Below are 26003 nucleotides of genomic sequence, written 5' to 3' on the forward strand. Positions count from 1 at the left end.
CCTGATAGATATCGTGTAGTGCTCGTGTCATGCACGTGTCGCGTAGTCCCGTGTACATCTTTCTGTGCACAGTGCTTGTAACTTTGCCAAGACTGGGCCAAATTTCTTATCATTTTGATGATTCCAGAACCTTGCAGTACACACCAATACTTATATGCTAGATGATCAACCTTTTCTGATCGATTCCACAACGTTTCTTTCACAATGCAATCGCATGACCATAACTGGTCTTTATCTTTAAAGAAGACCCAGTAATCTGAGAATGAAGGCTCCTCTTTAATCAATGATATTGATTCATAATATCTTTCAAATGGTTTTTGTTTAGATGCTAAGTACTTCATATGACCTTTCCTCCATACAGGTGCCTACACACACTCTCATCCCAAGCTTGTGAGCTCCGGTTCACTAGATCCTACACACAGGTTTAGTCACTTCAGATCTATCTCAATGAATGCGTCTGGATACGCTGCTGCTCAGAGTGATAAAGGCACTAAGGTGCGCAGGAGAAACAACAGTGGTAGCTCAGGTATGTCCATCCGCCATCGATGAGAGATCCTTGATGGTCTTCAGTAATGGATTTATTAATAATGAATGATTACCATATTTATGAAATGTACATAATCCATCTCTAGAGATGCGCAAAAAGTCTACAAAAAAATTCAATTTAAATGCTCTAAAATAAATCAATATAAATACAGTGAAACATGTCTATAAAGACCACCATTAAGTACATGTTCAATGAGAAACCAATTTCAAGAGAAACCTAAAATGTGGTCTCTGTAGACAGGTGGTCTTTAATTTAAATACAGGTGGTCACTAAAGCAGGTTTTACTGTATGTGAAGTCAATGAACTAAAAATTTGAAATCTGAGAAGGGAAATTTGATTGTGACCAAAGGGCATTAGGTGGGTCTTTGCTTAAAAGGTTTTGGCTGTTTGAAGTGAAAATGGACACTTATTCTACAGAGAAGGAGCTGCTGATGCAAATGCTCTATCCCTCAGTTTCTTTTAGTTCAGATTTCCTTAAGCCTAATATCATATAAAGCGGGGTTACTCTCTTCTATGTTGAAGTACACACCAAGACAGTTAGTTTTCATTCATGATTTACTCTACGATATTAAACATTGTTTATTCTATAGATGGGTCATCCCTTCTTCGCCGGCCGTCTGCCTTACTAGCTCGTTTGATAGAGGGACGTTCTGTAGGTCTATCCACCCTCCATCGTCCTGTCATGTTATTCATAGCTCAGAGGCATGACTTGGATGGACTACAGCTAGCTATGAAGCAAGCACTCAGGAAGGGAGCATGCAGGGTTTATGCTATGCAAGTAAGTATGCCTAGAGTTACCTTGTCTGCGCAGCACATATGCATATGCATAATCTGCCAGATTCTGATGACATTGAATGAAATTTCATGTGTATGATGAGAACTTCACAATTTGCCAATTAAGGGAGCACCATATATTACTAAGGATAATCCTCTTTGTATTTTTATGCCTCCGCCACCGAAGGTGGTGCCGGAGGCATCATGTTTTCGGGTTGTCCGTCCGTACGTCCGTACGTCCGTCCCATTTGACCGTTATCACAATATCTCAAGAACCATTTAAGATTTAAACTTAAGACTCGGGAATAGTATTTATCACCATAGGAAGACGATCTGATTAGATTTTGGAGTACGTAGGTCAAAGGTCACAGGTCACAGAGGTCAACTTATGAAATTCCTTGTATTGAGTTTGTTAGCGCGATATCTCAAGAACCATTTGAGATTTAAACTTCAAACTTAAGGATAGTATGTATCACCATAGGAAGACGATCTGATTAGATTTTGGAGCACGTATGTCAAAGGTCAAGGGTTACAGAGGTCAACTTATGAAATTCCATACATTGAGATTGTTATCATGATATCTCAAGAACCACTGGAGATTTAAACTTCAAACTTAGTGATAGTGTGTATCACTATAGGAAAACAATCTGATTACATTTTGGAGCACGTAGGTCAAAGGTCAAGGGTCATAGAGGTCAACTTATGAAATTCCATACATTGAGATTGTTATCATGATATCTCAAGAACCACTGGAGATGTAAAAACTTCAAACTTAAGGATAGTATGTATCACCATAGGAAGACGATCTGATTAGATTTTGGAGCACGTAGGTCAAAGGTCAAGGGTCACAGAGGTCAACTTATGAAATTCCATACATTGAGATTGTTATCATAATATCTCAAGAACCACTGGAGATTTAAACTTCAAACTTAATGATAGTGTGTATCACCATAGGAAGACAATCTGATTAGATTTTGGAGCACGTAGGTCAAAGGTCAAGGGTCACAGAGGTCAACTTATGAAATTCCATACATTGAGATCGTTATCGCGATATCTCAAGAACCACTGGAGAATTTTCACTTCAAACTTAATGATAGTATGTATCACCATATCATAATATCTCAAGAACCACTGGAGATTTAAACTTCAAACTTAATGATAGTGTGTATCACCATAGGAAGACAATCTGATTAGATTTTGGAGCACGTAGGTCAAAGGTCAAGGGTCACAGAGGTCAACTTATGAAATTCCATACATTGAGATTGTTATCATGATATCTCAAGAACCACTGGAGATTTAAACTCCAAACTTGTTTAAATTGCTCTATGGCGGAGGCATCATTTTCGACTGCGCGCAGTCAAAATTCCATCTAGTTTCTACTGATAGTCTGTTCAATCATGTTTAGTCTAATCATTTCAAATTGAAAGACAGAGATTAGAAATTCTAAGATAAATTATGCTCCATGAACTCAATGTTTTGCTAGCAATACATACGCATGACTGTCAGTGATAGTGGCAAGGACAAAGAGAAAAAGAAAGAGAAGTTCGAGTTCATGTGATGTCAAACCTCCTCACTGTATATAAACAGTACATGTACATAATTATTCCAGTTCCTGATGATGATCATGAAATGAAAAAAAAATATGTTTGAACTCGCCATCATGAGTTTTCTTTGTAGTCCTATATGTATGCATCATCTGTGGCAGCATTGGAAACTGCCAGTCACCTTGACATTTTTACGAAACGAGCTTGACATGCATTTTGTCAAGGTTGATGATTATGCAGGAAAAAATGATGAATTTGTTGTGGTATCTCATGATGAGAGTATTGTGATGATGTTTTCTGACAGGCTTTGAACTGGCTTCTAAGGAATGTGACACAGCTGACCTGTCTCCATGATCTTCTATGGCACTTTGTCTCATCCTTGACACCATCACCAGGAGAGAAAGAGACGGAACAGGAAGGTGATGGTGGCAAGGATAAAGAAAAGGAGAAAGAGAAGAAGGAACCTGAACAGGTAAGGTCTTTCATTCATTCACTCATTCATTCATTCGTTCATTCATTCACTCATTCATTCATTCATTCACTCATTCATTCACTCATTCATTCATTCATTCATCCATTCATCCATTTATTCATTCATTCATTCATTTATTCATTTATTCATTCATTCATTTATTCATCCATTCATTCATCCATTCATCCATCCATCCCTTCATTCATTCATTCATCCATTCATTCATTCATTCATTTATTCATTCATTCATTCATTTATTCATTCATTCATTCATCCATTCATTCATTTATTCATCCATTCATTCATTCATTCATTCATCCATTCATTCACTCATTCATTTATTCATTCATCCATCCATCCATTCATTCATTCATTCATTCATTCATCCATTCATCCATTCATTCACTCATACATTTATTCATTCATCCATCCATTCATTCACTCATTCATTCATTCATTTATTCAATTATTCATTCATTCATTCATCCATTCATTCACTCATTCATCCATTCATTCAATCATTCATTCATTTATTCAATTATTCATTCATTCATCCATTCAGTCACTCATTCATTCATTCATTCATTCATTCATCCATTCATCCATTCATTCACTCATTCATTCATTCATTCATCCATTCATTCAATCATTCATTCATCCATTCATCCATTCATTCATTCATTCATTCACTTATTCATTTATTCATTTATTTATTCATCCATCCATCCATCCACTCACTCACTCGTCCGTCCGTCCACCCACCCATCCATCCATTCATTTTAATATTGAATGGAACATTATACAGTATTGCATATTATACACTAGGCCTCTGCTTGGTCAAAATTGCCGGAATTAAAGTCGCTACTGACTGCTGGACAGTACAGTGAAAATTTTAATTTTATACATATTTTTTTTTTCTACTCAGGAGATAGAAGGTCTAATGTGTGAGCACCCTCTATCTGATATCACCATCGCCGGCGAGGCCATTCAACCTCTCCCAGCGACCTTCCACAACCTCCTCCAAACCATCGCTACCGTCATGATGCATCTACCAACAGGAGGCGCCCTTCAACAGATGGCCATGCGGTGCTGGTGTCTGCGCTTCCGTCAGGCCGATCATGTGTTTCTCCATCGCTCTCAGGTGTTTAGTAACATCAATCAGATCCTCTCTAAGTCTGATGAGAATGAAGGAGATGGAGAGGGGAGTGTGACGGGTAGCTTGGTATCTATGACGGAATCAAGCGTTACATCACAGGTAGGTTCATATCCCTACTCACTATTATTAATATTGTTGTATGCAATTCTGAATACCTAATGGCTTTTTTACATCATGCATTACAAAATCTATATTTAAAGCCTATCTGCACTAGTTTGGCCAGGATGGATTAGACCTCCCTGCGTGGTCACTGACAGGTGGTTATCTCATTAAAAAAAAGGGGACCATGGGGAATCAACAGGTACCGCTTAGGCATTGTTGGCTATATAGAGGGCGCAAGTAGCAACAAGTAGTGCAGTCCCGCTTAAAGATGGTTATAATATTGTGAGACATCAATACCATTTATGGTATATTTAGAAGTTACATCCATAAGAGGATTGGTTCTATCTAAGATTCTTACTTGTTAGTACACTTGATACTAAATGTGGATGCATTGTGGTATAGTGGTTAATTGACTTGACTCTCAAATCTCAATCCTAGGGTTGAAGGTTAAAATCCCATCCTGGCACTTGTGTCCTTTGGCAAGGCATTAATCCACATTTGCCACTATCCACCAAGGTGTAAAATAGATATCTGGCAAATGCTCAGTAAGAACAGCATCGGTGGTGAAGAGACTTCCCTGGGTAAATTAAATTATTATTGTTGCTATATTTTCATTTTACAGAGTTCAGTGAAGGTTGACCTACTACGAGACATCACTCACTCCGTAGAGCTACAGGTATCTAGCCGGGCAGCCATGTTGCCTAGTCTGACTGACGGTTCTACGGAGACCTTCTGGGAGTCTGGTGATGAGGATAGGAATAGAAATAAGTTTGTCACCATCTCAGGAAACAAAGGAATGAATCTGAAGATGGTTGCTGTACATGTAGACAACTCAAGAGACTTAGGGGTAAGATGTCCTACAGCTAGGATGTGATATGTAGAGATTAGAAACGGTCTTGTCCTGTTGGGATTTCAGCAAGATGGGGTACACCTTATTTAAGCTGTTTTTAGATTTTTTCTGAGTTTTAGATTTTTTCTGAGTTTGAGATAAACAAAAAGATTCCATTCTTCAATTTGCACAGTGAGACAATTTCCTGAACATCAGTCTGTAAGCAAAATGTCAATGCTCTCAGATTAAAAAGAAATAATAAAAGGATTCATGTGGTTCACCTGCATGTCGTGTGTCCGGACGGGTCGGTTATCTTCCAAAAGGAAATTAAACATTTTTTTCCTTCTAGATTTCATGAATCTTTCTAAAGACATTTGTAATGATATTCTTAATTGCAGATATTGATAGAATTAAGTGTTAATTAATGCCTGATCTTTTTAAAATTTAATTGCAAATACATCAGCTTATATTTTGTTAAAGTATCCGAACGCAGAACCCTTTTTATAAATCAGGTTTGCTTTATATTATTATCTTTCTTCCATTACAGAACAAGGTAACGTCGATGACCTTCCTATCAGGGTCAAGCATAGACGGTCTCCAGAAGGTTCAGCAGTCTAACCTTGATGCTAGGCATACTGGATGGGTGACCTGTGACCTCACTGGTAGTCTAGATGGGTCAAAGGTTGTACGGATTGAGCTGAAGGGACCTGATAGCCATCTGAGGATTAGACAGGTGAAGGCACTCGGAGGCAACAGAGGGGAGACCTTATCAGCTGGTAAGATGGTTTCTATACACATTTTTTTAGATACCATGAAGTATGACCATAAGAATGAAACCAGACGTTTTCTGCAAAAGGTGGACCTTTTACAGTGTTAAGGCTTCTTCAGGTATGACGCAGTAAACCGCCGCAATTTTTTAATTTTTATTTTTTAGATAAATGTCAACTGCGCATATTCACTGTACTTTGTGTTCTAAGATACAGAAATGTGAAGCATATTACACTTTACGTCATCATAAAAACTTTGCTATGGTTTTGCCACATCATATCTGAACAAGGCCTTACTTAGAGGTAGCGCTACATGTAGTTGTAGATTATGTTAGTCATGATATTTCTACTGATGTTACTGTACTTGGTAGCAGTAGCAGTAGTAGGTGTATTAGTTTTAGGAATAGAGGCAGTAGTATCTGCTGAAAAAACAGTAGTAGTAGCTCTCTTAGTAGAAGTAGTATCAGAAATTTTTAGAAGCAGTACCAGTAACACTAGCACTAGCAGTAATATCAGTAGACAGTGGTGACAACGTAAGTTTTACATTAATTTTTACAGTATATGTAAATAAAGAGCTATCTTCACCAACTCCCGTGACATCACAATCTTTGTGTTACAGGTGCCCAGGTATCAGCTTTGAATCTCCAGCAGCAGAACTGTGTTAGTGAGACGTTGAGGGTATTCCGTCTGCTGACCTCACAGGTCTTTGGTAGACTACTATCAGATGAAGAACCAATCAGCAAAGAGAGCCAGATCATCAAACCTGGAGATATGCAGACACCGGAAGATGAGGTAATAACAATTTGCTTGCTTTCTTTGTCTCTCTGCACAGTTGCGCGTCTACCACTCGTGACATTTTGCACAAAAAATAGGTAAAAATTGATGAAAAGATTGCTTTGAAAAAAATGGCTTTGAAAAATTGTATATTTCCATCCTTGATTAGCTCCCAACAACCCTTCTTACACAGTTACGTAATATTGAAGACATTGGTACATGTATATCTAATCCATGGTAAAACCAGTGTGGCACGGGAAGATTATTTGTGTGGCATGTAAAGAGTTGACCGTAAATCTCCGTGTATAAGACGCACTTTTATGCCGCCGAAAAAAAATTCAAAGTCGGGGGTGCGTCTTTTACACAGGTACAAAAAAAAAAAGAAGCTCCCAGCTCAGTAATCGGAAACTAGAACAACACTCAAATTTGTCTGTCGTCTTGATTTGAAAGTAATCTTTCTGATAGATCTCAATATGTAGTTTAAAATAATAATTCCTCCAATTTTCTTCTATTACACACGCCGTACCACAAGGTTCTATCCTAGGTCCTCTACTGTTTTTTAAATTTACATTAATGATCTTTCACATTCAACTGCACCTCGCAGTTAAATGAAAGTCCTTCCAGCATGGGTTTTTTTAACACGGGTGCGTCAATACACAGAAATTTACGGTATAGGTCATCCTTATGAATAGGAATAAGAGAATAGCACATGTGGGTTAACAAGGGAAGGTAAGTAAATAAAGCAAAATGGAAATTTCCACAAGATCACAATTTAATAGTAGCTTTATCAGGGACTATAAGTCATTCAATTTCTTGATGCTAACCCTTTTGTAGGACATCAATGAATGTGACCTGAACATAAAAGTGTGTGAAATGTGGTTACCAGGTATTTGATGATTTGATACAGCTTACCTTGTTTATTGTTGTTTACCTTTTTGTTGTTGTTTACCTTTTTGTTTTTGTTAACTTTCTTGTAGGACACCAATGACAGTGACTTGAAGGAGCACATGGTTGGAATCCTCTTCAGTCGACCCAAACTCACTAACCTACAGAAACAGGTATGGAAACCGAACTCATTTTAGTAAAAGCCTACTGGAATTATCCTAAAATCTTTATGGATTAATTTCAATCCTGTTGGTTAGTGGATAAGTTTTCTTCTGTTAACAAAGTGAAGAAGCAGTATTCTACTTCACAGGATAGCATTCCTTTTAGATCATACTAAAAATGATCTGATGGATCTTAATGAGGATTGTAACATTTTGTTCTAGCTATTTCCTTTAAACTTAAAGAGCACAGAACCTACCTACTATTTGCTTTTTATTCATCCCTCGTACTCTCTCTAAGACAAGCTTTGTTTGTTTTTTCTTCCCTTGTCAGGTTTGTTCTCACATCGTTCAAGCAATCCGTAAGGAGACGATCAAGATGCAGGATGATTGGGAAGCTAGCTTGACTGCTTCTAGTAAGCTGACTCCATCTAGTACCCCATCATCATCAGCTCCATCATCATCCATAGACCAGGTTACATCAACACCTGATGCATACTGCTTTGAGCTTCTATCTATGGTCCTGGCCTTGAGTGGATCCAGAGTAGGCCGGTCTTACGTAGCCCAGCAGGATGGACTACTCCTGGACCTGGTCTCACTTCTTCACACCGGCACACCTCGGGTCCAGAGACAAGTGACGGCCGTCCTGCGTAGGTTCCTGCTAGAGATTCCTCCCAAACTCTTCAAGCAGATCATGGGTGTGAGTAGTCTTCCACCGGATGATCTTAGTCTCCTGACCCAAGGCCTGTCGGACAGGAATCCAGACACCCCTGCTGAGGACTATCTGGGAGTCCTGGATGTCTTCCTAGCGTGTGTGGCTAAGGCTTTGACGGTTCAGACCAAGGTCAAGGGAGGATGGCAAGCTGCTATGGGTAAAGGGACTGCAGAGTTTGGAGTTGGAAGAGGGGCGCATTCCTATACCTTGGCCAAACTACAACAACAGATGAGGTAATATTTCTTTTCAAAAATACTTTCCAATGTTAACGAGAGGAAGTATGTTGAGCATATCTCACTCTTCTTAAATTGCAAACAGGGCATCACTTTATATTTGCCCTGCATGCTCAAACTATAAAGTTCCCCATTCTCAGAGAACTGCTTTAAATTGTTAATCAAATCCTGGGTTTTCAGATTAACTACAAATGCAATTATATATACGTATTAGTGATTAGTACATGATTTTTAAACATCACAAACTTGTGTGATATATACATGCATGTACATTCTATAATGACACTCGTACCCAAAGCACAAATCAATATGTCCTTCTTACTCTTTCTTACCGCGCATAGAGACATATTGTGATATGCGCTATATAAGTACGGTATATTATTTTATTTATTATATGACCAACCCTCATTATTCCTGCTGTATCATTCTTTCATTGTCTGAAATAAGACTATGCCCCAATTAATCGTCAACCGCTTATTGAACTGATTCATATAGATGGACATTTGATTATATGATCGAATGACTTATTGTAAATTTATTGTAGAAATTATTGTAGAATTTTATCGACTCTTTGACTTCCTCTTGGGGTATAAGAGTACAAACAAATATACAAGTATATATAACAATGCATGACTCATGAATACAATTCTCATACATCTGTGTTTCTTCATTGCCAAACTTGCCAAAATTATTTTAATTTTGTTCTTCTTCTAGGAGTATAGCAATTTTATTTTCTTCGTATCATCAGATTTGAGTCATTATTTGATATTTCTAAAAATAATTATATGATTTGATATTAATAAGGGTATAATGTGATTTGATATTTTGCAGTACTGAGGAGTCGCCAGCCAGGAGATCTCGTAGTAAACATTGGTGGTTGTGTGGTTCAATGTCACACAACATTGCAGAGCAGATCATCTTACTCATCAAGGATATGTCTGCTGTAAGTAGAAGAATATTTCATATCATACAGCTTTAAAGCGGGACTGCACTACTTGTAGCTACTTAAGCCCTCTATATAGCCAACAGTGCCTAAGGGGTACCCGTTGATCCCCCATGGTCCCCTTTTTCTTATGATAATTGAGTGCTGATTTGATGAGATAACCACCTGCCGGTGACAACGCAGGGAGGTCTAATCCCTCCTGGCCGTACTAGTGCAGACAGGCTTTAAGAACATATGGAAGAGATTAATTCTAGAATGGTCCCATGGTTTAGCTGTGAGGACATGATGGGAGCAGTAGTTTTTTAATGGCGCTGATTCAACTCTTGCATTAAAGATAAACTTTAGTACTGGTAATGCGATTGCATTGTGAAAGAAAAGGTGTGGAAAGGATCAGAAACAGTTGATCATGTAGCATGTAAGTATTGGTGAGCACTGCAAGGTTCTGGAGTCATCAAAATCATAATAAATTTGACCGAGTCTTGGTAAAGTAACAAGCACTCACATAGAAAGCTATATATGGGACAACACACATCGTGTCGGGGCTAGTACTACCTTGATTTCCTTGTCTTTCTATGCTCATTACTCAGCCAGTATACATTATCTTCCAAAATTGTTTGGCACATGTCATTTATTTGTAATCTTGAACATTCAGTGTAAGTTTTGTTTGATTCTATGAGAATTTTTTTTTTTTTTTACCAGTACTGGAGTTTATCTTTAATTTGAACGTTTGCATGTTTCTTTATGTTGTATGAATTTGATGTGGATTTGATCTGAATTATGAATTGAATTTAATTTGAATTTAATTTAATCTGAATTATGAATTGAATTTTAGTCTGCTTGTTGATCTATGTTCAAGTCAAATGTACTATTCTGTATCCATTTGTTTCTTATTGATTTTATAATCTGTAATTTTGTATTGATATGCAAACAAAACAAAGTTCCAATAATTGTACAATAAAATTTGAATTGAATTGAATTAAAACATTATTTTCTATTATTGCTACGATTCATCTCTGCAGGGTAAGATTTCCTCTGAGTGGGCCAAGGTGACTAAGGGAGCCATAGCAGAGAGGGTCCTGTCACTCACTAAACTTGATGAACCTAAGAGAGCACCAGCACTCTGTATCAAGACTAACACGGTGAGTAGATCCATCTCAATATTAGCACAAATCTTATGGGGCCTTGCAAGAAAGTTGCGATTGATTGCAAGTTGCAAAATTTGCAACGGATATTTGCAATTGATTGCAACTCAACTTTCTTGAAACGCCCAGCTAGTCTCCTAAATTTCCTAGGATTTTGTAAGGAATAAAGTTTTTAACAATTATATTAAGTTAACTAGATCTAGCTTTTATTCTCCCTCTCTCTCTCTCTCTCTCTCTCTCTCTCTTTCTAATGGAGCGTTGCAAGAAAGTTGAGTTGTGATCAATCGCAAGACTTACGCTTGATTTTGGGGATTTGCAGTTGATTGTAACTTTCTTGCAACGCCCCATATGTATACCAAAGGTATTGTGTCCATGCACCTCAGAAAGGTAAGTTGGCTCAGTTGGTAAAGCATTTACCCTATCAAGCCAAAGATTGTGGGTTCAAACCTAGCCCAGGCGGATGACAGAAGCCTGCATTGTGTGTTAAATGTGCCTCTCCCTGTGTTACTGTGGAAAACACTGTCCATCAGATGGGACGTTGAATGCATGCCCCGTGTAGAGGAGGGAGGGTCACCCCTTTTGCACATTAAGAACTTAATACTGCACTACTCCAGTGCTGTGGTCCACCTGCACAACCCCAATCAGTTATACCGGGAGGAGAGAGCCAAGGGTCATAGTGATTCAATATGCTTTCTTTCTCAGGCAAAGTTAATGCCAAATACTTACTAAATTATATATATATTTTTTTTTTAAAGATAATCCCATGCGAATTCTTAATCATCAAGAGATGTTCGATTAGTGTTAGATTAAAATTAAAAATATGGTTCTCTATCTGACCAAGGCCCAGTTTTTTTCCATCCTGCTTTTGATCTTTGATGAATACCTGATTCCTAACCTGACTTTCTCCATTCCATTTCAGCTGTGGCTATCTCTAGCATCTCTCTGTGTATTAGAGCATGAGCATGTAGAGAGATTATCATCTAGTCAATGGGCTCAAGGCAAAGACTCACCAGCAGCTAAACAGAAGGTATCATCTTATTCATATTCTAACATTCAAGAGTAGGACTCTGAAATAGAGTCTCTGTTGTGTCATTTTAATCTTTTTATTTCTATCTTATTTTAAGTATATTTAAGAAACATTTTATTTAAATTTTATTATTTTTAGGAATAACCTTGAAACGCCATTGGCCTCTGTTTTTCCCACCCCATTATGATTTCAATGAAAGATGTTTCATTTTAACGTTTATCATTGTATATATGCATATAAATTGTACTTGTATGTTTTTTTTAAATCAGATGTGGAAATAAAACTTGAAATTGAACTTGAACTATATATTTTAAAATATTCCAATGAGCTTTCATTAATTGTTGACTTTTCTGAAGAATGAAAATAATGTCAAAGAAATCATGCCAAGTAAAAAGCTTGAACTATCAAATCAAATTAAATCATCATTATATACAATATGTTGAATGTAAACATTAAATTGACAATCAATTATTCCTGTCCCCTTTCAGCAGCCAACATGTGACAACCATGACGATGGAGAAACATCTGCTATCATCCAATGTGAGCACTGTGGTAACCTATGTGCTGACTGTGATAGAGTGCTACATCTACCCAAGAGACATAGGAACCATCAGAGAAAGGTATGAACACTACTCTTGTTATCTTAGTGTATTACTTATATGTATAACCATAATGATAGAGAAACATCTGCTATCATCCAATGTGAACACTGTGGTAACCTATGTGCTGACTGTGATAGAGTGCTTCATCTACCCAAGAGACATAGGAACCATCAGAGAAAGGTATGAACACTACTCTTGTTATCTTAGTGTATTACTTATATGTATAACCATAATGATAGAGAAACATCTGCTATTATCCAATGTGAACACTGTGGTAACCTATGTGCTGACTGTGATAGAGTGCTACATCTACCCAAGAGACATAGGAACCATCAGAGAAAGGTATGAACACTGCTTTCATTATCTTGAATACCCTCCATAAAGGCTCGTTCAGATATGAGTGTAATACCCTTCACATTTCTAGATCTTATAACACAGAGCTTAGTCCTTTGTTGCACGTGGTTGCCATTTATTTAAACACAAGAAAACCGCGGCAGCTTTTTGCGGCAGATTACTGTGCTATATCTGAACAAGCTTTAATAGAATCCCAGCCAAGATTTTGGCTCTACAAAGAGTCAGGTATGACTGATTTCATAACAAGTGCTCCAATGATTGACCTTTGCGTAAAGGAGATAAAGTTATGTCTGAACAATAGTCTGTTTCCTAATATGATATGTTACAATTGTGAATAATGTTTCAAAGACAGACTGCTGTTTAATGTTTTCAATAGGTTTGATGAGTATACCTTTGCTGTCCTTGTTGACTGTCTTTGTACATCTTGACCTCAGGTTTTCAAAGAAGAGGAGGAGTCTATCCGTGTTGACCTCCATGAAGGATGTGGGCGGAGTAAACTCTTCTGGGTCATGACCCTCGCTGACTCCAAGACACTCAAAGCTATGGTGGAGTTCAAGGAAATCACTCCAGGTAAAACAAAAATATTCTAAAGACTCCCGACTTGGTATTTTCTTGTGAGAAATTTAGGAGTGTGTATGAATTATAATTTGTAATCCTTGTAGAATTCTGCTGCTATGACTAGTGTTACACACCTACTCTTTAAAACGAAAGATATAAAATCATTTAGAAATTGATAATTATGATGTCTTACCCTATGCAGATAACTGCAGAGATGCCAACCCTCCCGATTTCATCGGGAGGCTCCCGATAATTCACCCCCAACTCCCGACCTTACGATCACCATCCTTATCCTTTTTTCTTTTTTTTAATTATGATTTTTTTTTTTTGGCACTTATCAGTATATATCTGTGAATTGAATGAGAACTTTAGCATGTAGTAATTCCACTATGTTAAAAGACAAATTAAGAGTAGCGAAAGATTGTTTTAGCATATGGATCGCCGTAACCAATGTGTGGATATTGACACAGAATCCAAATGGCGGAAAATCAGCAAAAGAAGACCAAGAAATGGTCTCAGAATTATAAGACCGAATACAGTTTCAAGTACCTGTGTATTCAGAAGTCTGAAAGGAATTCATCATGCATTTTGTACAATTTATAAGTTATTTTTAAAAAAAAGTGGGAATTTTTTTACTAAATACACATGTAAAATGCTGCAAAACAAGGCTCAGATTGCACCAGAGAGCATCTAGAACACCAGAGCTTCCAGGGCCCTAAGGCGGGCCCTGGACCCTGGCTGCAAGGGTCGGGCGATATGCGCTCGAGATGTGCGTTACGCGCACATTATTTGGTGTCAGTTACAAATCCTCCCTATTTCTGTTTTCCAAAAGTTGGCATCTCTGTAACTGTGTCATATCTGTGGTAAGGAATGTATACCTGTTAACATGGTATATGAGTATCTTACTACATAGGGTGTTGCATCTACTGATTAAATTGTCTCTTTAGAGCCAGAAGGGTGTTAAAGAGAAGGTTGAGTTATGGGAAGAGGTGAATTTTTTTTGTGAGCGTTATCATTGTATTAAGCAAGTGTGGACGAACATCAGATAAGACATGCTCCCTGAAAAGCATGGCTCTTCAAATGCCTTCATATTCTAAATATTGCATGTAACATCGTAAAAATCGGGACGGATTTTTACGCCACGTGTTCGTGTAGTCCCATATACATCTTTCTGTGTATAATGCTTGTAACTTTACCAAGACTTGGCCAAATTTATTATCATTTTGATGATTCCAGAACCTTGCAATACACACAAATACTTACCGTACACTGTATATGCTAGATGATCAACCTTTTCTGATTGACTCCACACGTTTCTTTCACAATGCAATCGCATGACCAGAACTCAACTTTATCGTTAACTCATACATTGTATACTTTTACCCTCAGTTAACACCTTTCCGCCTCCAAACAGATGAAATGTTTGGGCCTCTATTCTTTCAACACACTTTGTCATCTCTCATTTCTCTGTTGTTTACAGGTAACACAGCTACAGGTGGTGGAGGATCAGTTGCCATGGGAACCTGTCGTTTTTGTGGTACTAAGACATCAACAGGAATCCTTGGACCTGCAGGAAGCGTGTGTAACGATCCTGATTGTCAGGTAAGACTTCATCATTCTAAAGACAGTTCTGTTCTTGTCAAGGATATTCCATGTGAGGAAGTGTATCCAATTTTAAAATTTCCTTTATTCATTAAAACTTACATGTTTGTGAATGCTACATATTTTACAATCTCATAAAATTTTACAAGTTACTTCTGTAAATTGGTTTTCCTTATATTATTCAAAGTTATTCTGGTAGATATACGTGTCCAGGTAGAAGATTATCTTACCCTAACATCAATGTAATAGACATTCTGTAAATTATGCTGATTTTACATCCGATCAATCAACCTGAATGAATGTCTTTTATTAGTTTCTTAATGTTACTTTGTCTTTATTTTATTGGCCTCATTCAATTGCATAACAATGTCTTAATGATATGAGTAGTAAGCTTTTATTTGAAGATACAAAGCCCACATTAATATTTATATGTATTTGTTTTTTTTACAGCGGTATGCTGATAACGCATGTACCAAGGTACAGCAATGTGGTCACATGTGTGGTGGTATCCATGACGAATCTGATTGTTTACCTTGTCTCTATGGTTGCAATCCATCTTCTACTCTCCGTCAGGATGCTGATGATATGTGTATGATATGCTTCACTGAGGCCCTAGCATGTGCTCCAGCTATACAGGTAAGAATATATATTCTGCGTTTATATACCGCTAGTGTGTCCTGAAGGCTTTTTCAAATAATAAATAATAATAGTGGGTTTTTATATAGTGCTCATGTCTGTCAACTTGACACTCCTGGCGCTCCACAACCATTACCCTGGCTTTAGCATGGCTGCCATTATGGCACTCTAGCATTTCAAGGAATTCAATCCTACCATGTACCCATTTAATTCACTTTGATTGATTGTGTGCTAAATGTGGATAAATGTCTTGCCAAAGGACATTAGTGCCGCGGCGGGACACGAACAGCAAACCATTGGATTCACCATGACACCTCTACAACGATGAAGAGGTAGACCGCTGCATTCTCTAAAACAATGTGTAAATAAGAATAAATTTAGTGTGTTTAGTAAATTTCCCATAAATCATGATTCATTTCCCAAGTGATAGAATTGAACAAGTAAAGAAGAATTTGTTTTAACATTTGTGCTATCTTTGACATTTTTGTGTTTGTAGCTGAACTGTGGTCATGTGTTCCATCACCATTGCTGTCAAGCCGTCTTAGAAGGGTCGTGGGTCGGTCCTCGTATCACCTTTGGTTTCTCTCTCTGCCCCATCTGCAAGGTAAGTTCATTTTATTGTCCAAATCATAGATTTTACTCCTTGACCCAATGAAATCATAGTAATGATGACTTCAGTGCAGAATGGAATAAAGGCATCGATATTTGGTTTATAATTATAGTAGTAGGGGAATCATTTCAGAAGCTACATGTATAACTTTTTCTCATGTATGATAGGGCGTATAAGGCATATGGTAAGCATTCAACTCTCACATTAATCAAAGCACCATACAGATATCACAAGAGTGTGAGGAACAAAAGAGATGTTGGAAGACAATCCCTTATTCAATAGGATAGTCATTCATCTATTAAGGCAAATATCTTCTAGGGCAACTACCATCAGGTCATCTACCACCCATACACTCACTAGGACCGTTGTCGGCTCACTTTATGGACATGTTGAAATATTTCTTTTTGGATGTTTACACTGTGTTGAGACATCTCTGTCTACACAACTTGTTTTCTTCACCGATCAAACACATCATTCAATTCATCATATTAGTTGTGACATAAAAAAAGGTCGGCCTCAAAAGTCATGTATCTCTCTTCCTGACATGAAAGAGGGTCGTGGCAAAAACACCTGTTTTTTAAAAACAGTTCTGTCCTTTGGAATAATGACTTTTTATGCCTCCGTTACGAAGTAGCCGGAGGCATTATGTTTTCGGGTTGTCCGTCCGTCCGTCTGTACGTACGTACGTACGTACGTCCCGTTCTCGTGATCGCGTTATCTGAAGAACCGATTGATGGAATCCTGCCAAACTTTGGTCATGTATGTATCTTGCAGAGCCGATGAACTGATTAGATTTTGGGGTTACGAGGTCAAAGGTCAAAGGTCACAGGGCTCATTATGTATGCAAAAACAGCTCGTGATCACGTTATCTGAAGAACCGATTGATGGATTCCTGCCAAACTTTGGTCATGTATGTATCTTGCAGAGTCAAAGAACTGATTAGATTTTGGGGTCATGAGGTTAAAGGTCAAAGGTCACAGTGCTCATTATGTATGCAAAAACAGCTCGTGATCGCGTTATCTCAAGAACCGAGTGATGGATTGCTGCTAAACTTAGGGCATGTATGTTACTTGCAGAGCAGATGAACTGATTAGATTTTGGGATCACGAGGTCAAAGGTCAAAGGCCACAACGCACATTATGTATGTAAAAACAGCTCGTGATTGCGTTATCTCAAGAACCGATTGATCGATTGCTGCTAAACTTAGGGCATGTATGTTACTTGCAGAGCAGATGAACTGATTAGATTTTGGGGTTACGAGGTCAAAGGTCAAAGGCCACAACGCACATTATGTATGCAAAAACAGCTCGTGATCGCGTTCTCAATTGATGGATTCCTGCCAAAATTAGGTCATGTATGTTACTTGCAGAGCCAATGAACTGAGTAGATTCTTGGTTCATAAGGTCAAAGGTCATGGGCTCATTATGTATGCAGAAATAGCTTGTGAACACATTCTCATTAGAACTGACAGATGGATTACTACATGTATTTAACTCAGGACATCTTGCAGAGGCAATGAACTGAGTAGATTTTAGGGTCATGAGGTAAAAAACTAAAGGGTCATATATGTATATGAGAAATTGCTTGTAATCACGATATTCTGAGAACCTGTTAATGGATTACAATTGAACTTGAATTCGAAAAATGTGTTCTGTTTTGGTTTGTAAAATTGCTCTATGACGGAGGCATCATTTTCGACTGCGCGTAGTCGAATTCCATCTAGTTCTTATTGTATTAGGAGAATGCGAAATTCAAAAGGTATACTGTCGTTTGTTTTCTAGGTAAAGGTGTGATTTGTCAGATATTTCACACTCTAACATTCAAGTTTCTTCTCCTTTTTTGTGTGTAAATCTTACGTGGCCTGTTGGGGAAAAAAAAAACTGATCCATCAACAGAGGAACAACATGGCGACAAACCTTCATTTCTTCTTTTGACAGAAATGTTGACAACAGGCTTATTATTCTCCTAGTAGTTGTTTATATGTTGATTGTTGTATGGATTGTAACAAACATTTTATGCTTTTTGTTTTCAGATGAGTATGAAGCACACCTCCCTGCAGGATGTATTGAAACCCATCGAGGTTCTTCATGAGGATGTGAGACGGAAGGCTTTGATGAGAGTAGAATATGAAGGGTTACTGAAGGGTGAAGCTATCACTACTCCAGGAGCTAGGTTCTACAATGATCCTGCAGGCTTTGCTATGAATAGATACGCTTACTATGTCTGCTTCAAGTGTAAGAAGGTGAGGAATTGTGTATCATCATTGTTGTTTGTAATGAATTATTTTCATGTATATCAGGCATAAATGTTCATTTCTATTCTACCCTATCTCTATTTCCTTATTATTATTATTACTATCTAAACAAATGCTGTCCCTTTGAAAAAATATTTAAAGAATAGGTGTGAATGTGTTAGTTTCTGAACTCCATCAAAATATTGTATGCATTCTGGTGATAGTGAAATGTTTGAAAATCCATATTTAGGTACTAGTGTAAGCCATAAGTAAGTGTGAACATCTCTATATTAAGGCCACCTGTGTATGTTATCTCCCTCAAGAAAGAAATGTGTTGAAGAACCTGTCTAGAGAGGCTACCTGTCTACACTGGTCACTTCCTTAGGTGACCTTAATAAGTGAAACATTCATGTTTTAGTTTGATAAGATTTCGAAGAACCCATCAAATGATTGAAATTTTACTATTAGTATCAAATATTTAAAGCACCTTTTCAGCAGTCTTATGTCTATAGAAAAATCTTTTATTTCCATTACTTTAAATTTCTCTATATTAATGTATTTTCTTTTGTCAGGCTTACTATGGAGGAGAGGCACGCTGTGACCAGGAAGCAGGGATCCAGGAAGACTATGATCCATCAGAGTTAGTCTGTGGAGCATGTTCTGACGTGTCTAGAGCGCAGGTTAGTCAATATTTATCTTGATGTATCTGAGCATGAATGTTGATCGTAATAATAATGATGTATCATAAGGTTTGTAAGGCACCAAATCCATGGTTAATCAAATGCTCAAGGTGCACTATACATGTAACTATATATTATCAAAATAAGATTTTGAAACCCTTCGTTGGTTTACACAAGACAAAATTGTTTTTAATTACTTTTATCAGCTACTCTTTATTAGCTAAGCTCACTTCGTGAGTACTCCTTTGAAATAAACCATCTGTCTGTTGACTTGTTCTTTTCTTAGATGTGTGCCAAGCATGGTACAGATTTCCTGGAGTACAAATGTCGTTACTGCTGCTCGGTGGCTGTCTTCTTCTGCTTTGGATCGACTCATTTCTGCCAGGCTTGTCATGATGACTTTCAGAGTATCACCACCATCCCTAAAGCTGAGCTTCCTCACTGTCCAGCTGGTAAGTCAATCTACTCCATCCCACAGTACCCCCCCCCCCCCCACCCCTAAAGCTGAGCTTCCTCACTGTCCAGCTGGTAAGTCAATCTACTCCATCCCACAGTACCCCCACCCCCTAAAGCTGAGCTTCCTCACTGTCCAGCTGGTAAGTCAATCTACTCCATCCCACAGTACCCCCCCCCCCCACCCCTAAAGCTGAGCTTCCTCACTGTCCAGCTGGTAAGTCAATCTACTCCATCCCACAGTACCCCCCACCCCCTAAAGCTGAGCTTCCTCACTGTCCAGCTGGTAAGTCAATCTACTCCATCCCACGGTACCCCCCCCCCCCCACCCCCTAAAGCTGAGCTTCCTCACTGTCCAGCTGGTAAGTCAATCTACTCCATCCCACGGTACCCCCCCCCCCCCCCCCCCCTAAAGCTGAGCTTCCTCACTGTCCAGCTGGTAAGTCAATCTACTCCATCCCACAGTACTTCCCCCCCCCCCCCACCCCTAAAGCTGAGCTTCCTCACTGTCCAGCTGGTAAGTCAATCTACTCCATCCCACAGTACTTCCCCCCCCCCCACCCCTAAAGCTGAGCTTCCTCACTGTCCAGCTGGTAAGTCAATCTACTCCATCCCACGGTACCCCCCCCCCCCACCCCCTAAAGCTGAGCTTCCTCACTGTCCAGCTGGTAAGTCAATCTACTCCATCCCACGGTACCCCCCCCCCCCCCACCCCCTAAAGCTGAGCTTCCTCACTGTCCAGCTGGTAAGTCAATCTACTCCATCCCACAGTACTTCCCCCCCCCCACCCCTAAAGCTGAGCTTCCTCACTGTCCAGCTGGTAAGTCAATCTACTCCATCCCACAGTATCCCTCTCCCCCAGTAGCCTTATCAATAGTTACATCTACATGTGCCTGCAAAGTTTAGATTTTGTTGTCATGCTTTCTCATCAAATTCCTCAGGTTTCTGAACTTTTTGTTTTCCTTTTTCTTTTGTTTGATAGATCTGTTTCTTCTTCAATATGTTTGTAATTTTTAAAGCCCATGGATCTGGTTAGCAAGCTTGTCCACAAAATTGTTGATGTCATTGTTACCCCCCCCCCCCCCAACTCCTTAGTATTTACATCTTAGGCAATATAACTAACTGAACATATCTATCTTGGTCCCACAATAAACTAGAGAGAAATGTTGCATTGAATGATTTTTGTGTGTGAGTGTGTGTCAACTGATCTTTTGTTGTTGAAAGACCAAGGAGAAATATATGAAGTACACATGGACTTTCAGCTACATGTATATACAGCTATAGAAAATTGACATTGTTTGCTAGAGAAATATGGAACACTTTAACTCTTGAGGTGTGAGCTTTAAGAACTATCCCCATTAATTCAGAGGTAGAGGAGTGTTTGACATACGTTGTGTTCTTTGCATGCAGGTGCACGAGCCAAGCAGCTAGAGGGAGAAGAATGCCCCCTTCATGTACAGCATCCACCTACAGGAGAAGAGTTTGCATTAGGATGTGGTGTGTGTAGGAATGCTCATACGTTCTAGTGATGTCACCGTGTCTGCTCAGAGTGCAGGACTTCACCAAGATGTCCCTAACATGGTGCTATGGTCTGTAGGAGAACAGACAGGGATGCTGAGTAGTAGGATGAACTTGTGTTCTCATTGTGGAGGAGGAGGAGGAAAAGGGCTGGATTGAGCGTCTTTCATATGGCTGTCACACCAACGATGCCAAATCAACAAAAGACCAAACAAGCAATTACATTACCAGGCATGACACAGAATCAGTCGGTCTGGAGTCGGTTCGGAGTCGGTTTGGCGATGTGACCGAGGTATTATCCCTTCATGGAGCCAAGGACCGGATATCATGAACATACATGACACACTTGTGTTGTTCCCATCTGTCAATTTGAGCGAGTTCTTGTCATTTTCTTTCAGAATTCCTTCAAGTTGAGGCAGTATGTTTCTGATGTACTGCTGCATACTGCCTCAGCTTTCAGGGCAGGAGTATATCTCTTTAAAGGGATTAATTCTGACGAAGAATCTACTTTTATTTGTCAAGGTAATTCTCCGACATTATCTTTGCATTCATCTACTGTAAAACCTGAATTGATTGCATTTAATGTTCGTGAGTTTTGTGAGTGCTTCAGACTCTCGAAAGTTTTCATGCCAAAATTAACATATTCACAAATGACACAGCGCTAGATGTTTGCAATTTTCGAAAGTTTCATGCTGTGAAGATGAATATTGTTTAAAATTCCTGACAATTTCATGTCTCTAATAAATCTGGTTTTCCAGTAATTCTTTTTGTGTGATTTTGAATGAAATTAAATCAGTGTGACTACAATGAGTAATGTTTTTAGTTTCTTCATTTGTAAGTAGTCTTTGGTAGATGGAGGGGCAGATAGAAAGCCCATGATGTTTTACACCAAAGCCTCAATAAAAATTCCATATTTAAAGTAAGTTAGAAAAACAGTTGTTTAAAGGTATGGAAAGATGTTAATGTTCATGTCTATCAAATATATTTCCTTGTCCATGTGATTCTGAATCATACACACATGCATGAATGTGAGGAATGAAAGTTAAAAGCTTTATGTAACCAGTTGTGTTTATATCTAATGTCAATTGATTGCTCCATAAAATCTGTAAGAATTTGAATCCTTCTGAGAATGGATGAAATTATGTTAGTTTGTATTATTGTTTCATTTGCATAAGAGATTATGTAATGTGTTTATGCCTGTATATACCCCCCACCCCCTCCTCTTTGCTAAATGTTCATTCCAATGTATATTAATATTTGAATCTGTTATTATTGATAATTGTCAGAATGAAAGCACAGAATCTGAGATGGTGTATTCTCGTGTAGGTATAACTAAGATGTTTTAAGGGGAATACCCTTAGGACCGTAAAACTATAGTCACATGACCCCGTAGTGAAATATAATAGTTTTGTCTAATTCTGAAATGTCTGTTGGATTTAGACAATATCCAATATTTTGATAAGTAAAATGCTATTTCACTGTGATATGTTGATTCTTCAATGCAATATGTATAAAATGTGCTTTGTTCACAAGATGGCATGAAGATTTGAGTTGGTTTTTTAAGTAAACAAGTGTACTTTGTGCAATCCAAGTTGTTTATATGTAATTCAGTTTTGAAATCTCCAGTAGTGCACATTCATTACAAAGAAATTGGTTTTGATTCACTTCGCACTTGCTGATCGAAATTGATGGGGCATTTTTTTCTTTTCTTTTTTGCATTAAAACAAATTATAAAATGACTTTGAGGAAGCATTTCTTGAAATATTTAATGACATAATTTATAAGTTAAAGTTAAATGGTACATGTAGATTTAAGTGTACCAAAGAAAAAAAAAGAACTCATTTTTAGTGGAGCACAAAGCATATGTTTGACTTTATGAAGTAACACAATATTGAGACTTTTGTACAAATATGAATAATGGCTATTTTCTTGTCAATGTTACAATTCACTTTTGCAGTTCTTTTGGCAATTTTGAAAAGATTAGTAAAGATTGATCGTAATAAATTTCACTTTAGACATACCGGTACATCTATGCTGTGAAAATGGTTAGTACTTCATTAATGTATCAACAAATCAATTCTTATCTAATAATTGATAATTTCCAAGATATCAAGATGCCATTTTGCTCAATATAGTGTTTTATTATAACAAGTGTACCAAATATGTTGTGTTTTAGTATAGTGCTGCACTATACTGACCTTGTATACTGCAGTGATGTAATGGAATATTAAGAATATTTTATTTCGAGCTGCATCAATTTTCATTTAAATTGCATTTGAGATTTCATTATTTCAACAGGATACTGTTTTTGTGTTGTGCGTATGATTGCAATATGTCCATGTAACATAAGGTTTAGCATATGTGAAGCTGCCTTGTCGAACGGATTCAATTTTGTTGTATGTATGTTTTGACTCAAATATTTCATACATTTTCATAATTACAGTCTGCATTTATATATTATTTTTATATCATATTTTGTACCATGGAATATATTCCCCACAATGGGATGAATATCTTTGCATGGTGAAGCATTCAAGCTATGCTATTAATACATGTAGGTCTTTGTGAGTCTAGAAAGTCATTAAATGACATCATAGTTCATACAACTAGGGTCATTGTAGAGTTCTCGTAGAATTGTGATCTTAGAGTATATAGAACTTTATCAGAAATAAAACAACATTGGTTCTTAAGATAGATGTAGTAGAGACGTTCTTAGGTTAAGCATTCAGAAAGGGCATTCAACCAGGGTATTAAACCTGTTCATTCATGACATGATAATCATGATATGAATGTATTCATGGGTACATGCTGTTTGCATTGTATCTCTATGCATTTAGTCTCGTGTCATATGCAGGGTTTTGCCCAGCCAGATGACTGACTATCATGAACATTTTTCTAGTGAACTAAGGTTAAAGCAGTCCTGTTTTCAGCTCCCATGTTTTAATAGTTTCATTGTGAAGTGTTGTTCTATGGTCGATGAGACGCGTGATATCACACGGTGTTTCTCATATTCTCTAAGTCTCTTACAATCCACCTTGTATAACAGTATCTAAAGCATATAGGGCTTTTAGAAGTACAGTCAAACCTGTCTTAGTGGAAACCTCTGTATAAAGGCCACCTGTCCACAGAGGCCATGCATTTTGTCTCCCTCAAGAAAGAAATGTGTGTCGTAGAACCTGTCTAAAGAGGCAACTTGCCTTCAGTGGCCATTTATTCTGTTTTCCTTGGATGGTCTTCATAGGCAGGGTTGACTGTATTGAATTAATTGCCTTTCTAAGCTCTCAGAATAGTAGTATGTCACCATTTGTTTTTGTTTTTGTTTTTCCTTGTGTGTGGAACATACACTGTATCCCTTAGGAGAAAATTGTATGTATTGTGTGCATTAGATAACTAGATTTGAATTGTGTATCTCATTCCTCGAATGATCCTGTAAAAGTTCTTGTTTAAACTATGAAGAAGCTGCATGTTTTTATGAAATGATGCTTCTCAATAAATGTTCAAAGAGACTATAAGTAGATTTCACTTGTAGTAATTACATTGTAGGTAAATTTCTGTTGATATAGATCATTAGTTTGCTTAAATGAAATATTATACAACTGAATGATGATGATGATAACTTCTTGTATAGAGCCGGAGTCAGGTGGGTAAGTTGAAGACTTAATTCTAACAAACTAATTGATATTGTGTGAATCATAGTCTACATGAAATTTAATAGTATATTTATCACTGAGACAAGAGTCATATATATGTCAAAAATTGAACTTTTGAACTTTGTAAGTTTTTGTAACACATGATTACAATGTATTTCCATTGGTATTGATGTTCCTGTTATGCGTGTGTTGTTTTGTGATGAATTGGAAGCGATGGTGCATAGTGAAATAGATTTAACTATAGAAAACTCAGGCATATTCTACGAGTTCTGAGGTAAATTGAGATAGAAAAAGAAATGTGCATTGAGCTTTGTTTCAAATATTATTCCAATGAAATGATAATATGCATGTAATTGTTTTCCTTAACAACATGTGCAAGTCATATTTGCACAATCTGCACAAAATAGCACAGGAGTGTTGAGTTTATATTGAATTTGTATGATTATTATGAAGATGAATGGTTCATATGACTGCTACGAGGCTTAACGCTGGCTGCATGTGTATGTACAACCAAGATGTCTTTACATTTATCTTCCTAATAATAGTATTTTAGTGATGTTTTTGTGAGCAGCAATAGTATGATCACAATGATGATATTTGTATGTGTACAGTAAATTGGTGATTGGTAAGAATATATTGAATGTTAACAATTTATGTCATTCAATGTCTCCATATCTAGCTCAAAGGTATTAAGAGAGTGAGAGAAAAACAGACTGAAAAATGGTATAATTCTACTGAAACATGTTGCATATTGATATAATTGAATAAACTCAAATTTCTATGACAACATATCTTTACTTCTCTTGTTTGCATTGTTATTGTGGATTCAAGAATGTAGTCATGATTTGCTTGGTTTCAAAATTACATTGAAATATATCCTATTTCAAAGGTGTTCAGGCCCGTACTTAATTCAATACCTTTAACGGTATATCACTTAGCGGGTGCAAGGAGTGTCATCATGGCGCGAAAGTCAGTAACCCCTCTTAAGAGGGAAAGTGCTGACATTAAAGGTACTATGTCCCTTTTGCAGCCAACATCA

At 37.6% G+C, this 26003-nt stretch overlaps 1 protein-coding gene across 2 annotated transcripts in view; it reads left to right on the forward strand.

Moving 5' to 3' along the window:
* The window catches only part of LOC584171 (E3 ubiquitin-protein ligase MYCBP2), a 62295-nt gene extending 36540 nt beyond the window's left edge, over positions 1-25755 (forward strand). Inside the window, exons 40-61 of one of the 2 annotated variants that reach the window (XM_030981196.1) lie at positions 362-526; positions 1138-1325; positions 3170-3337; positions 4263-4592; positions 5218-5442; positions 5972-6200; positions 6811-6983; positions 7943-8023; positions 8343-8956; positions 9788-9899; positions 10919-11038; positions 11961-12068; positions 12557-12688; positions 13459-13594; positions 15063-15184; positions 15635-15820; positions 16317-16424; positions 18463-18672; positions 19236-19343; positions 19630-19795; positions 21207-21331; positions 21375-25755. In XM_030981196.1, the coding sequence (XP_030837056.1) occupies positions 362-526; positions 1138-1325; positions 3170-3337; positions 4263-4592; positions 5218-5442; positions 5972-6200; positions 6811-6983; positions 7943-8023; positions 8343-8956; positions 9788-9899; positions 10919-11038; positions 11961-12068; positions 12557-12688; positions 13459-13594; positions 15063-15184; positions 15635-15820; positions 16317-16424; positions 18463-18672; positions 19236-19343; positions 19630-19795; positions 21207-21322 (3797 nt within the window). In that variant the 3' untranslated portion in view covers positions 21323-21331; positions 21375-25755. Of the gene's footprint in view, positions 1-361; positions 527-1137; positions 1326-3169; positions 3338-4262; positions 4593-5217; positions 5443-5971; positions 6201-6810; positions 6984-7942; positions 8024-8342; positions 8957-9787; positions 9900-10918; positions 11039-11960; positions 12069-12556; positions 12689-13458; positions 13595-15062; positions 15185-15634; positions 15821-16316; positions 16425-18462; positions 18673-19235; positions 19344-19629; positions 19796-21206 lie in introns of both variants that reach the window. The other variant, XM_030981195.1, reaches the window with a different exon arrangement.
* The last annotated feature ends 248 nt before the right edge of the window (positions 25756-26003 follow it).

Source organism: Strongylocentrotus purpuratus, unplaced genomic scaffold (assembly GCF_000002235.5).
Source record: "Strongylocentrotus purpuratus isolate Spur 01 unplaced genomic scaffold, Spur_5.0 spur5_scaffold_11, whole genome shotgun sequence".
Taxonomy (NCBI): domain Eukaryota; kingdom Metazoa; phylum Echinodermata; class Echinoidea; order Camarodonta; family Strongylocentrotidae; genus Strongylocentrotus; species Strongylocentrotus purpuratus.